The following is a 15523-nucleotide window of genomic DNA, read 5'->3' on the forward strand; positions in this document are numbered from 1 at the left end:
CGGTTCTTTGCTTTTGTTTTAAAGGAAAAATAACCTTGTATGAATTGGTTGCTTTTACAAAAGAAAGTGTTAATTCTCATGTCATTACGCTGGGACCCCAGAACTTTCCTGGTGATCAGAGGGAAGCCTGGTTGGTTGACTTCTTTGCTCCTGTAAGTGCCAAACGTTTGTATTTGTTTGCTGCAATTAGAATGCATTTTGTGTCAACTGTATTAATGTATATTTCAATAACCATATTGTCATGTCTTTCTCCTACAGTATGGGAAGAGATAGATATATTGTATATTTTATATATCTTTTTTTTCTTATATACATAATTTTTTTTAATTTTTTTTTCAATAATACATGGCATGGATTCATGTCTTTAAACTGTTCTCCAATTTAAGTTCTATATTGTATCATTCCTTTGTTCTCCTTTAGTGGTGTCCCCCGTGTCGAGCCTTACTGCCAGAACTAAGGAAAGCATCAAAACGTTTGTTTGGACAGATTAGATTTGGAACTTTAGATTGTACAATCCATGAAGGACTCTGTAACACGGTAAGCCGCTTGACATTCATTTATTTGCTGTACTGATAAATGGTGAAATTTAAACATGCTCGGTTTTGTACAGTTTATTCATTACAGAAGGTTTTTATAAGGGATCTTTAACCTTGTACCAATACTACAAAATCTTATTCAACACATTTTATTCAGAATGCAGTTTAAAGGAGTTGAGTCACTAAAAAGATGATTATGTTGAAATGGAATATAAATGTGCAAAGTTTGATCCAAAATATCAAACATGGAGAATTTTCCCAGCTCCATTTTTCCTTTCCCATAACAATAACAATTTGGCTTTTGAACTCCTCTCATATCAATTGGGGTTATTCCACTGAGAACGTAACATTTTATGCCAAAATAGTCAAAAAGGAAGAATTCTCCTGTGCAGCTATTTTGATTAAATTTTTCACTTCTCTTGAATGTTGTTGGCAAATGTATTATTGGACTTTATACAATGCCAGCATATCGCACAGCTCTTTAGAATTCTAGAATGGGGATATTTGGATGGCTTTCCCATTTTAATATGATGATGACATTTTTTTTTTTATTTTTTTTTTTTAAACACATCAAATCTATTTTTGTGATGGGGATAAATAAGTATGTGCTTTGAAAAAAGGTGTCTGATTTGGTGGTGCCTTACTCATCCCTATTATATACTCATCCCAACTATATTAATAGTTGGAGATCAATAATCAAAGGGCGTGGAGACTATATATGTAGGTACTGTGCAGCACTGACCCAGGATGCACTCCAGAGGCTGTCTGAGTGACTGTCACTAGAAGTGTTGCAAGGCAGCAATGTAAATACTGCCTTTTCTCTGAAAAGGCAGGGTTTACATTGAAAAGTGTGCAGGGACAGATTATAGACACGAGAACAACTACATTAAGCTGTAAGAATTGTATTTTTGACATTAAAAAAACCCAGCTCCTAACTTTTTTTTTGCTGGCCACTAGATTCCAAGCACATTTGTTAAGCCCTGCTTACCCAAACATATAACTAACAAAAATATATACGAAAATGACAATGGTGAAACAAGGATTGTTTAAAGGGTGAAAAATGTATGGGATAGGCTGAAGGTGTCTCTCCTATAGGGCACTCTCTGAGACTTGCTCTCTAATAAAGAGAAACGACTCTCCTCCCAAGACTGCTATACTTCAGTACATTTTTTCATGGATGCAGATACAAATATATAATAAAGTATAACTCATTTAATTCAGATTGTATTGTATTGTATTGTATTTGAGATGGCCACCAGACATTCTTTAGCATACCCAAATCAGGCCTCTAACAGCATCTTCATTAATTCATATAGAGTTTTTAAAAAAAATGTTGTATTACTCCATTAACAGCATATATCTTGTTTCATTCTTGTTCAATAATACAGCATAATATTAGAGCGTATCCAACCACCGTTGTTTTCAACCAATCAAACACCTATGAATATGAAGGACATCACAATGCTGAGCAGATTTTAGAGTTCATACAGGTATGTATTGGTTTTTCCAGAAAAATTAGATGTTTGTGTAGCCCTATTTAAACTATTAAATACTGTGTATGTGTGTATTAAAGGGATACTAGAAGTGCCAGGAATACAACACAAAATTTCTGGCACTATAGCTCCCTCTACCTCCCCCGCGCGAGTGAATAAAGGGTTAAAAAAAAAAAAAAAAACCCTTTACTTACCTGGACCCAGCGCCGATCTCCCTCGAGCTGGGTCGCGGCTCCACCGAACAGGCGCTGATGTGAATGTGCAACAAATGCCACGCGTGCATTAGGCCTTCCCATAGGAAAGCAATGAATCCATGCTTTCCTATAGGGAAATTGCTGAATGTCCTCATGCAGAGCGTGAGGACGTCCAGCGCCAGTTACCAGACCAAACGTCTGTTAGGATCCAGGAATCGCCTCCAATGGCCGTCTGGGAGATAGTCACTGGAGGCAGTATTAGTGTTGCAATGAAAATGAAATGTTTTACATTCTATTGGCATTCTATTATATATCTATATATATCTATATCACAAAATCCAAAGTAATACCGGCACTCCGGTCTGGGATTCTTCAATAAAAAGAAGTTAGAACTAAAGCCTTGGAGTGCCGGTATTACTTTGGATTTTATTTTTAAATATATATGACCATTTGTGACTCTCCACTGTCTATTTATTTATTTATTTATTTATTTTCAATGAGCTAAATGCCGTTAAACTGCCAGTAAAGCGTATATCTGCTTAAAAAACAAAACCCCAAAAAATGAATGTCCCCTAAAACATTGCTTTTATATTTCCGAAGGGTGTATGTTTCTGATTTTATTAAGCTCTATAATTAAATCCTGCCACCACCAGGCACACAATCACACTCTACTGCTATATATGATCGGAATATCTACCCAGCAGGTTCATAATAGAAAAATGAGCAATATAAGCATCCATGGATTTCTGTAAAATATTTTGCTATTTAGCGTGGTAAAGACCCATAGCAAAGAGAGAGAGGGCATCACATCTGTTAACTCTAATTTAATTTGATTAATTTATAAGTAAGGCAATAAAAATATATTTTGACAGTCAAATTTCGGTTTCCAAACTAAAATCTTAATTTTAACGTAACTGTAGATCGTGTAGACCACACATCATGAGAAAATCTGGTTTAAAAGTGCTAAAAGTTGATTAATCTCCAGGACTATTCAATTGGTTTTCATGGTTCTTGCTAAAGATGTAGCACTTTGCCCTACACATGCTTTATACAAGGTCTGTTGCTGTTCTCTACAGGGGAAATATGTCTGAGACCTGTTTAAGATCTTTTGCTGTATTTTACCTGCTGTTCTCGGTCTCGTTTTGCTAAAGTCCTAAAAAGATGAAATTTCCAAGGCTGCCTATAATCTCAGTCTGGTATGCAGGAAAACAAGCAGAACAACACTCTTGCTAAGTAAACGCACTAAATACGTCTTGTCTAATAATACAGAAGTTGGCGTTCGTCAATCATTTCTATTTTAATATAATCAAAGTTGCGGTTTGACTGACTTGAATTGAAATTGGAAAAGAGAAGATCAACTTTAAAGTGCAAAGCTACCCCCCAAATTCTGCTCTCTTTCAGTCTTGTTATGTGACGTGCATTGGTTTTGAAAAATGGCTGTAATATGAAAAAAAAATGAAAGTATTTCCTAATTTACTGATTCGATAAAATCTTTTTTTTTTTTTTGCTGCCTAGGATCTTCAACATCCATCCGTTGTTACACTCACACCAGAAACTTTCAAAGAACTTGTTAAACGGAGGAAGAAAGATGAAATTTGGGTGATAGATTTTTATGCTCCGTGGTGCGGACCGTGCCAAGCTCTAATGCCAGAATGGAAACGGATGGCGAGGGTATGAAATGTGCATTTTCTTGACGTTTCAGACCTGTAAATGACATAAATATGTATACATTGATCACAGTCTGATAAGTGGAACCTATGCAAAATGTGTTGAGTAATCTGCAGCTGTGAATTGGGGGGGGGGGGGAGTGGGGGAAGAAACATTGTGGAGATAATTTATAAAATAATTAAATCGTGATCTGTGAAGACCAAGTATTGTATGAGTTTTAGGATCTATAGTTGTCTCCCCTTGTGTTTTGAACTGTACCTATAGTTTTATAATCCACAGCTAATATTAATTAGAGAAATCACTTAATTTATCAATTTTTTTTTTTTCTTCTTCTTCTTCTAAAACTTCTTGCAGCCCGCAAGCTTTATTGTCTTTCTCATAGAAAGTCTCTTAAGAGTTGTTCAGCGACATGAGTATCTATAAAGTACATCATCTAATGGTGATCATACATTAATAATATTGTAAAATGGCAAAACCTTAACCGATTAAACGCATACATTTTTAGACTGAAGCTTTTTTTTTATTTTTTTATTATTATTATTATAATTACCATCAATATTGTGGGTTTTTTTGTTTTTTCTTTCTCCAGAATATTAATAGCATGATCAGCGTTGGGAGTGTTGACTGTCAGAAATACGGTTATCTCTGCAGCCAAGAGCGGGTGCAAGCATATCCCGAGATAAGAATCTACCCTGCAAATATGGACTCGCCAAATCATTACGTGTGAGTGCAATTCTATAATGTGTTATGACCTGTGGAGAGACCAATACTGGCCTTCCAAATGCATTTTTGAAAATCTGTTCACATCACCTTATAAGACCACTATAGTGCCAGGAAAACAAACTTGTTTTCCTGGCACTATAGTGCCCTGAGGGTGCCCCCACCCTCAGGGTCCCACTCCCGCCGGGCTGAAGGGGGAGGAAGGGGGTTAAACACTCACCTTCCTCCAGCGTTTGGCTCCCATTTTAGGGTACCAACAGTACTGCAGGCTGCCCTTGGCATGGTGTTACATCACTCATCCATGAACAAAGAAAATGGGATTGTAGGTGTGACAGCTGCATTTCGTGTCTCTCTCTCTCTCTCTCTCTCTCTCTCTCTCTCTCAGCAGCCAACACAAGCTTAAAGAACTGAAATAATTCCATGGGGTGCCTAGCTTAGAGGAAGACTGCATTGCCCAAATGGGCAAAAAAAATAATCAGAAATCACTATTTAGTAGATTTACCCCAATGCATACATGCCCGCATTTTCCTGCATGTATTCATTGGGGGTATATCGTAAAACAGTTTGCAAAAGCTGTAGTTCATAAAAACTGCAGCTTTTACTAACAGCTGTTTCTTGGAAGAGACTTTCAGTCTCTTCACAGGAAAATAACCTTTTAGGGGAATCTCACTGAGAAGCATCTCCTTCTGTTTGTGTTTAATGAAGCGCCATCCTGGCTGTCAATCAGTTATTTATAAAAGTGCTGATTTCTAATAGTGATCAACACTTTTATAAAATGTTATTATTGCGGGATAAAGCTGAAGTGCTTTATGGGTGTGGAGTGGTCCTTTAACATATCTTGTGTGTCATCCTTTACTATGTGTTATATTGCAATGAAGTAATAATCACTGTAATAATTCCAGTTATTGCAAATGACAAGAAGATCACTGTAGTTTGTGACCATAATAGGTAATAGAAGGGGTGGCCAAAAGATTAGATCCGCAAAGGTTTTATAACAGCATCTCTTATAGTGTTTTATCATGATGGGAGCTATAAGTAAGTCAATATCTTGAGATCTACCTTTTGGCCATCCCTTGGCTATATGCTATCACATTGATATTTCACAGTATTTCGATATTTCGTAGTATTATAAATAGAACAAATAATGAAAGAAATCTCCCCTAAGGGAGATCTACAGCTGGCAGAAAGAGAGGGTTAACAACACAGTATAGCCCCTGACGAAGGTGTTACACAACACCGAAACGCGCGTCGGGCGACAGCTCGTTTCTTCACTTCATTTTATTTAATTGCACCAAGGGATTCTTCTGTTTCACGATGGGTATTTAGACCCATCTCTCACTCTGCACAACTGTGTGTTCTCCTCTTTCCTAGCTAGTATGGCAATTTAAGTTGAGGCATTTGATTTCAACGATCAGAGGCAGTTTTAGTTTAGAACACCCACGAAGGTGTTACAGGAGAATTAGGGTTTAGCCTTGAGGACTTTATTTGAAAGATTTATTTCCTTTTTCCTCCCCTGGAGCTACTATACCCTATCACTCCTTTATATAAACTATGACTGCATTTAAGGGTACCTGTGGGTCTATGTAAATATATTGTCAATTTAATATTGTTATGAGACCTTAATCACAGTGTAACTCTGGTCTCTGGGCATGTCCTGCCTCCATTTACAGACTTAGAGGGAACCCTCTTTCCTACCCCTAGCTACAACATTTTTATAGGTGATTGTATCACCATTTTCATGTAGCAATACTTTTATATAGTGTTCCTTTGTCTACCTCATTTCTTTAGGACCCAATAAAGTTTTATTCCAATAACAAATGATTTCTTTGACATAGGACACTCATATTGGTTTTAGGAAACACCAATTGTGCTTCCTAATTTTCCCAATTCTGTATATGCCATACACTTTAGGATCTGTGGGGATTGCTATACTGTGTTGTTAACCCTCTCTTTCTGCCAGCTGTAGATCTCCCTTAGGGGAGATTTATTTCATTATTTTTTCTATCAACTAGCAGTGAATGTGGGTACATGCCCCAGGTGGAGCTGGCACCACCATCTGACCATATCTCCCTTGTCTCTACCTTGTATACCTCTCTTTTTTCATCTCTGAAAGGTGATAGACGAGACATGGAGATTATTACTTTTCATTTATAAATAGAACCACTGTACTACACTTACCTCTGGTCATTGTGCAAATGATGTACTAACTTTTAAAATAAGGCCATTATATGTGATTTGTGTGCATTATGTCATCACTTTGTTTATCTTTTTTTCAGCCAATATAATGGATGGCATAGAGATGCCCATTCACTCAAGACTTGGGCACTTGGGTAAGTTTTACACAAGTTTATTTTTGTCTTTCTTTAATTTCCATTTTGCAATCCTTCCTGTTAGTTTACCAAGTTGCAATGTAGAAAGTGCTTCAATCTGTGTAATTATTTGTGAGGGGAAAAAAATATCTGCATGTCTTTTTATTTTACTTGTGTAAAACGCGCAAGCAAGAGTCTGTGCTCCTTGTGTAGCAGTATGTCAAGTTATATAGCCTGTCTTTATGTAGAAGACTAGAATTAAAGAACTGTTGGATTTTCTGGAATTATTTAATTTGGAGCTTATTATTCTGATCCTGTCAATACCAGTACATTTCCCTGAAACAAAATTGTTGTATTCTCAGTCTTTTCTAATACAGCCTTTTTATCACTTGGTGCTGCATTTAGCAATGACGTCTAAATTCTATCTCACTCTCCTTTTGTGCTGAGGAACAGATGTGTGTAATGTATTTTGGCACAAGCTCTCTGTAGAAAGTGTGTTTTCTTTGGCCATACATTTTATTCTTAAAACGTTTGAAGACAAATAGAATCTTTTCCACTTCTTTGTTCTTTACGTGATGTTTAATCTTAACATTTAACACATGTGTGGGTGTGTATAATCTCACACCAACTCGCTTTGCTTTGCAGGCATTTGCCTAAAGTATCTATTGACCTGACACCAGAAATTTTCAACGATAAGGTGCTAAATGGAAAAGATCATTGGGTCCTGGATTTCTACGCCCCGTGGTGTGGCCCATGTAGAAGTTTTGCTCCAGACTTTGAAGTTCTAGCTAGGGTAAGCATTCATATTACATATACGTTGCCTGTTCTTTAGGCAGCACCATAATATTAAAGGAACACTCCAAGCAAATGACTACTATAAAGATTTGCCACATGACACCTAGGCAGTGCCAAGGTGCTCTTGGCACCATAATATCTGCACTGAGCTGTGTAGTGGTTATGGTGCTTAGCATTTTATATATACTCTCCCCCTCCTCATCCCCCAATAATTATGGGAACAGGGGTGCAATGCAGGTAGATTCACATTTTAAACTCTACGGGATCCATTGTGAGCTGATACACTGCAGACCTACATTAAACTTCTAATTTGCCTCTGCTGAGAGCTTTATAAGAACTTTTTGAAATAGGATAAAATCTGTAGTGACTCGGAACTGAGAATGATGAATTTTTATAGGGCAACTAACTGTCTTGGGTTTTAGCTACTCAATTATTTGGCTCAAACTACATAGGCATATGGTTGGTGTGAATTTCCGTAAGTGTTGGCAGAGTTATTCAAAGTAAATCGTCAAGATCACAGTTTGACACTTTAGTATGGGTAATGGTTTATAATATGTCAGACCCAGATGTTCTCTATTTAAGAGCAATGTAAACGATTGGAATTCTCTCTCACTTTGAGAAAACATGTCTAGTTAATGCCACTGAATGTATACTCCGTAAGAGGATATTGCCTTGGCCACAAATTCTGGCCCAGAATAAATTCTCTCACCACCAGTGCGAAAGCACTTTTTACCCGTAACTGTTTCATCTCCTAGCAAAATATATTAAAGGACTTGTCAATAACTGTACTTAGGCGCTAGGCACAGGGTGCCCAACGGTAGATCTCCAGCTGTTGTAGAACTAAAACTCCCATGATACTTTGCATGCCTTTAGAATGACAAGGCATCATGTAAGTTGTAGTTTTAAAACATCTGGAGATCTACCTTTTTGGGCACCCCTGCTCTAGGCTAATCCAAGATGGCATAATGAAATTACAAATTATTGTATTTCTTTTTAAGGCAGTTAAAGGTAAAGTGAAGGCTGGGAAAGTCGACTGTCAGGCTCATGGATATCTTTGCCAATCAGCTGCCATCAGAGCGTATCCTACTGTTAAATTTTACCCACATCAGGGATCTAAAAAGGTAATGTTACTTACACTTGCTTTCTACTAAATGCACAATGTTTGTTTGTTTTTGATCTCTAAAGAATAACTTCCTCGGAGCTGTTTTGCCTTTGACTAAAATAGCATAAATATATTGAATTATGGCAATTTATTTTTTATTTTATTTTTATTATTTTTTTATACCATTAGAGGTCACTAGTGCTTCACGTGACAATATGCCTTACTCAATACAGTTTTGCAAGGCTTAAGAAATTGTACATTATAGTAAGATGGTTAACTTGGCTACTAATTGGAGAGATTAGTAGCCAAGTTAAGCATTACTTTGCATAACCCTTTTACATTTTAACAAACTCCAAAATGTTCTCATTTATAGGGTTGATAGGGGTAGTTTAATGGGCTGAAACCTGTTTTAGCCCAAATAATTCTTAGACATTTTCTCCCCACTCTGGCTTCTGCCAAATCTTTTAGTTTTTTGAACTAGAAACGTGTGCTTTCTTCTGTCCTGGCCTCTAATAGTACATTTCCAGTTAGTGTTCCCAGAGTTCACCTTGCATTTTAATTGCTAGAGTCTTGAGCAAATGAAACATGGGCGGCTCCCAGCAAACTCTAGAAAGTTAGCAGCAGTGATGGCATTTTATCCCAAGCCTTAATGTCTTCCCAACTGCTGCCCGGCTCCAGGGCAAAGTACGAGTTGACATAAGTATTGGGGACCGTACACTAGGCAGGGAAAGAAACAACAAAGTAAAACAAGGAACTGATTAGAAGATAAAAAATCTTAAAAGATCAATGATAAAGTATTGTGCAAATGAACATCATAAGAGCTGCATCACATAAACTTGAGCGACTTGAACCTATATAAAAAATGAATACGAAAATGTGAGCGCTCCAAACAGAATAATAAACGTCTCCTTTCTCAAATATTACTCTCATGGCAGTAAGATAAACAAAGTATCTATATAAAGTGACACAATGTTTGACCCCTCTTAAGGTAGCAGCACTGTATCATTATACGTATCCTCAGCTAATTAAGAGACATATGAATAATGTTAAACACCTTTAATTAAAAATAAACCATCTATATTGAGGCTAAAAGTAATTATAAAGAATGATAAAAATCTAATTATTTATTGTTAAATAAAACAAGTTAGGGTAATTCCATCAATTATGTAAATCAACATATCCTGTTATACATTGACCTGGTAATGTTAAGATCAATGAACATAAAATCAAAAAACATAAAGCATAAAATATCACTCAATAATAATCTGACCATACAGACTCTGATCCAAGTGGACAGGTAGTTCTTAATCTGTGTGGGGCCCCTACACTGAAGATGTCCCGAATATAAAAGTAACTCAGTTCTGCTCGTCATATAGATGGTTGATGTAATAAATGATAAACATCCCCGGCGGGCAGGGAGCTCTAAAACCCACCAGATTGGTAAATATCGGCTAAGGGAGCTGCGCTGGCAGCCCAAGTCTGAAAAAACTCTGGGGGTGAGCCAGAGCAACTTACCCTGTTCGCCGGGGAGCACGCCAATCTGCCCGCCAAGAGTATGTAGGTCTGACCTCTTCGGCTGATCGCTGACTGATTCTGCAACAGGGGATTACTACCGCAGGGTCCTCTTCAACCTATTGTTCCTGTAAGTTTTTAAACTACAGAAATATATATAATATGAATTTCAATTGGTGCAAAAGTATGGCCTGTAATCGTTCCCCTCTCCTGCACTCGCCTACCCGTAATCCACACTTCTCTCTAGGTCTGGAGCCAACCTTGTGGCAGCTGTTCCCATTTCATTTTCCCCTTCAATTAAGATACTCTGTAAATTCCACAAGCACCATGTCCCTTTCAGGGAGAATAGTAATAATTTTTCTATCTCAGTTCAGATATTGCCAGCTAAAAAAAAATATAAAATCTCTATAGAACCATATCTCTAGAACTTGCTGTATAGCACCTCTTGAGCATGGAATTCTCGTATGACTTGCTACAAGAAAATGGAGTTTAACCATTGCTTTCCTTTGTGGGTAATGTGCCTAGGCTATTAAACTTATGTTGGCACAACAATATTTGACATGTTTCATCTCTGCTCTCTATTGAGCAAATTTCAAGAGGCAAGAAACAAACTCCAGACACCGTGATACCACACCCCAATCATTTAGAAAGGATACTTGGTACCTTAGTTGTGGAAACAACAAATGTACCTCCCACATTCCTTGAAATGAAAACATTACGTTCTGTTTTATGATGGGATGTGTCTACAAACATGGACACCTTGGATTGTTACAGTGGTCTCAGAATTGATTAGACCACTTATAGTGTGCAGTCTGATTTGTAAATAAATCCCCTCTTAACTCTCTACTTTTTTATTTTTATTTTTTTCTTGGTGGTTGTGTTTGTCTTATAGTTTATTACGATATGTGGAATTATTTTGGTTCCTAAACATTTCAAAGCTTTGGTTTTCCTCCACATTGAGTTGGCAACTGTACTGCTAGTTTGTATAAGCAGTTTATTATAGATGCTTTGTATCCCTGCTTTCGTTTGTAATTGCATCTAATCCTTACATTGCTTTGTGGATTGTTTTGCTTTATTTTCTTACTAGAAAAATGCTCATGGTGAACATATAGATACTAGAGATCCTCAAGAAATAGCCAGAATCCTAACTGCGAGGATAGAAACAATTAAAAGGCAATCCAAGAAAAAGGTAAGATTTTAATATTTGTCTAATTATATAGACGGGAAGTGTTTCAATCTTTATGTGGCACTTGATTGCACGATTTCCCACGCGTCATCATTTTACTATATGCTTTGCTTTTATTGAAAAGCCAACTAAAAAATATTGAAGGAAAATAACTTGATTATCTGTAATAGTAAAGTGCGCAATTAGACTGTAATATTTATTACGTTTAAAGTGAATAGGAAGGGTTTTGGTATTTAGCACAAAAACATTCTTCATCAAAATGTGTCAGGTTCATTTACTGTAGTGAGAATTTAAAGTGAATTTTAAATTTAAGGTCCGATTTAGCCAAACGTATAACATTAACAGACTTGGAGAAATTTTCCAGTTCCCAGTTCAGCTATTCTGACTGTGAATTTCAAGTTTCACTTTGACACGTCCAGCATCCATGAAATCCCCATAGGAAAGCATTGAGGCAATGCTTTCCTATGGGGAGGGCCTGATGCTCACTCCTGGCACGCATGCGTATTAGGGGTCCCACTGTTGGATGACTTCGAAGTAGGCGGAGTGCCAGGTTTATTTTTGTAACCAGAGGGCACTACAGTGTTAGGACAATAGATTTGTATTCGTAATAATATAGATTTGCAGGTTTTTTTTGTTTGTTTGTTTTTCTGCTATGCTGTTAGCTTTATTTAAATAGTGACTTCTGCAGTCAAAACTCATGTAATTTTTTATTTTTTATTTTAAATCCTATTTAGGATGAATTGTGAATAAATAGCCAAGACATTTAAATATGGAGCCTTATCAAGGGATTCCCATTGAAAATTATACTGAGTAAAAGGAAGAGGAAGAAAATCAAAATAATACATAAAATAAAACTTTCATATGCAGTAACGGTGGAAACAATGGACTACGCCATGTATGGAGAACTGCCTTCTAAACTGTGGTTCTTGGATGCCTTTTAATTTACATCACACCGTCTGGAATATGCTTTTGAAAATGTGTTTTTAAAAATCACAAGGTGAATTCTTCAAAAGGAGTTGAACGTTATTGGCTATATGTTTTCCCTGTAATGTTCACAGTTGTTAAATGTATCAAATTTCCAATAATGTCCCAATTCTAAGATACCATTTTATATATTATGGTGGAAACTGTCAACGAACTCCATTTCATCATGGTATATGCTGCTTAAGATTTATTACATGTTCTGGTTTGTTTTATTTTTATCCTTTTTATTAGCATCTTGTTATGGAGGTAGTGTCATATTAATGTAGGCTAATGTTTCAATTAGATTCTATTAATTATTCCCATGAACTCCTCTCAACAAAAGTGCCTCTTGAGATTTAAAAACACTACTATATTTTGTAAGCCTGTTTTTTTGTCTGTGTTTCTTTTTTGTTTTAGCAGAACTATGCAGTAATTATTACATTTTCAGCTGTTTTAATTCTGAAAAATGCTACTGTAACAGTTTTTTAAGTATGAAGTCATTTTCTTATGTGGCAGCAGTGTCTCATTCATAACAAAAACTATTAATTAAGCATGTAGTATTTGCAAAATAGGTGACTCCAAACATCATGTTTACAATGTGAATGTATATGGTGCAAACAGCACTCAACGGTATCTTATGAAGTTTAAATTATTTCAAATGTGTTTTCTCTCTCCCATATGTCATGTTACCATGCAAATTCGTATGCAAATGCCTACTCATCTGAACAGGTTAGTTCTACATTATTCAGTTTGTCAAGCTAAATCCCTAGATTTGCAGCCATGGAAGCTGATCAAATGTGTAAATAGTCTGCATATACTACCCTGTTATAGACCAAAGATTTGGACTTCATGCATCACCTAGTTCGATAATCATCTTGTACGAGAAGGGGAGGTTGCAATTCCTTCCTTACTAATAGAGGTACCCACAAGAAGACAGATAAATTGCACTGTTACTAGGGCTTGGAGGTGGAGTACTCCACTCAACTGTCCATATACAGAAAATAAATCTAGCCATGATTAGTAGAAATAACCACAATGAAAACATTCATACATTTAACTATGCATTTTTTTCCATTGGGTGTAAAGCTAAAAATAAAATTAAAAAGCTGCAGCTCTTTGTAAACCCTCCACTTCTGATCCCGCATAGACTTTCTGTGGCTGTCCAATCACAGACTTCCCAATGTAGCTCAATGAGAAATCTTTGCAAGGCAGGTGCTCTGGGCAATTGTTGCCTCTTAAGTTTAGCTTCACTGAGCTAACCTACCAGGAAGTAACTGGACTTGTTGTCTTACAGACACAGAGTGTAACCAGGTTAATTTATAAATGTGCCAATTTTTATTTACTCTATACTTTTTGGAAAATGGGGGGGGGGGGGAGCATTAAGTACTTAAGTGAAAATGCTTTAAGGGTCTGGAGTGTTCCTTTAATACCCATTATCTAGAACCCTATTGCTACAATAAAAGACTTTAATGTGCATGCTCTGCTTTTGACAGTTCAGGTAGGATTTTTTATACTTCACTGCGTGCATTAAAGCTGCAGCAATTAATTGACCGACGAATATTGACAAATATTATCCTTGCACTCAGAATCCCATCTTTCTAGGTATCTCCTTTAACTGCAGTGTGTTCAAGTCCCAAAAATAAGCAATGCAGACTTGGGGGCGGGGACTGCAAAAGTTGTGTGCTTTCAAAGTTCCCAGTCTACAGTTTTTCAACAGAGGTCTATGCTAACCTTTTAATAAAACCGTAAACCTCTTAAGGGAAGTCCTACATTCAGTTACCTTGCAGTGAAAGGATAAATCTCAAATGAGATAGAAGTGAGCTTTCTTACAAAGCCCCATGAATAAACCTGTTAACAGTTTTGAAGGGAACACATGGGGCAGTGTTGGCAGCGCTGTGACAAGACTGCACTAGAGAAAAGCAGATAGAACACACAAATATTAGACCTGAGTTCAAAATTACACTATTCACACTCAGTGTTAGACAAAACCGTAGCATGCACCCTGTCCCAGGGTAATCAACTGAAAATGTCCACTTTATGATGTATGATCAGCACCTTTAACATGACAAAGTATGTGCATGTTTGTATAGTCCCTTTACCCCATGGGAAACATTTTGGGTTTGCAAACAAATTGTTGCCCAGTCTGCTCTTAAAAATGTTGCCACATTTAACTTAGAATGGCAATATATGAAACCCTCCATATTTTTATTTTCTTTAACCTGTGCAACATCAGGAGTGGAAATCGTAGATTCTGTTTGATTGTGTGCATCATACAGGACAGTGTAGTTTGAATCTTCCCAATATGATGATATGGTCGTCTGGTTGACAGGCAATCTTGTATACCAAAATTGAGTTGAAATATGTTTTTAATGTTTAAAGAATGCTACCACAGTTGGCAAAACCCACGTGTTAACAAAAATGTTCCACGATCCCAAGCAGTTGGGCAGATAAAAGAAAATTGTATAGGGAGAGGGCTGGGGGTTTTTTTTTGTTTTGTTTTTTTTGTTAAAGAATGTTTTTAATTAGTCCTAAATAATATCACATTTCCGTCTGAAAATTGTCTACTGAAAAGTAATAAAATTATTGTACGTTGTCTTCTTTCAGAGCAATTTGTTTTGACGTGAGTTTGTAATAAAACTGGAAAAACAATACTTTTTTCTTTGGATTTCTTTAAATTAATTTTTGCATCTTTGCTTGACAGAGAGTAATCATAATACATATTCAAATATGCAAAGTATGACAATAATCATGCTTGGGTAAAGTCACATGCATAAGCGATTGAATGGCAAGCACCAATGATTATAAACAAGAAGGTTCAAATGCATAAAAAGAACAGCCTAACACAAAGTTACAACATGGTAGTTAATTCACTAGATTGTGGGAATTAGGGAGTATCATTCACGGTACCATCTGTGAGAGTATAACCAGGCTGTTTGCCAGTAGACCCCTAACCGTGGGGGTTGCAGGATGGGGAGGGGGATAGCATAGATGTGTGGGAACCTACGAGGGCGGGCAACACCCTTATCAGTGTTTCAGAGCGTAAGG

General features: G+C 36.7%; 1 protein-coding gene across 1 annotated transcript in view; it reads left to right on the forward strand.

The window, feature by feature from the left end:
• DNAJC10 (DnaJ heat shock protein family (Hsp40) member C10) overlaps window positions 1–14979 on the forward strand; it is a 38313-nt gene extending 23334 nt beyond the window's left edge. The window contains exons 14-23 of the mRNA XM_063429797.1: window positions 25–152; window positions 421–537; window positions 1925–2026; window positions 3739–3894; window positions 4481–4614; window positions 6888–6941; window positions 7566–7713; window positions 8714–8836; window positions 11417–11518; window positions 12250–14979. Coding sequence (XP_063285867.1) covers window positions 25–152; window positions 421–537; window positions 1925–2026; window positions 3739–3894; window positions 4481–4614; window positions 6888–6941; window positions 7566–7713; window positions 8714–8836; window positions 11417–11518; window positions 12250–12261 — 1076 coding nt within the window. The 3' untranslated portion in view covers window positions 12262–14979. The remainder of the gene's footprint in view (window positions 1–24; window positions 153–420; window positions 538–1924; window positions 2027–3738; window positions 3895–4480; window positions 4615–6887; window positions 6942–7565; window positions 7714–8713; window positions 8837–11416; window positions 11519–12249) is intronic.
• The last annotated feature ends 544 nt before the right edge of the window (window positions 14980–15523 follow it).

The sequence above is a fragment of the Pelobates fuscus genome, chromosome 8 (genome assembly GCF_036172605.1).
Source record: "Pelobates fuscus isolate aPelFus1 chromosome 8, aPelFus1.pri, whole genome shotgun sequence".
NCBI classification, from domain to species: Eukaryota; Metazoa; Chordata; class Amphibia; order Anura; family Pelobatidae; genus Pelobates; species Pelobates fuscus.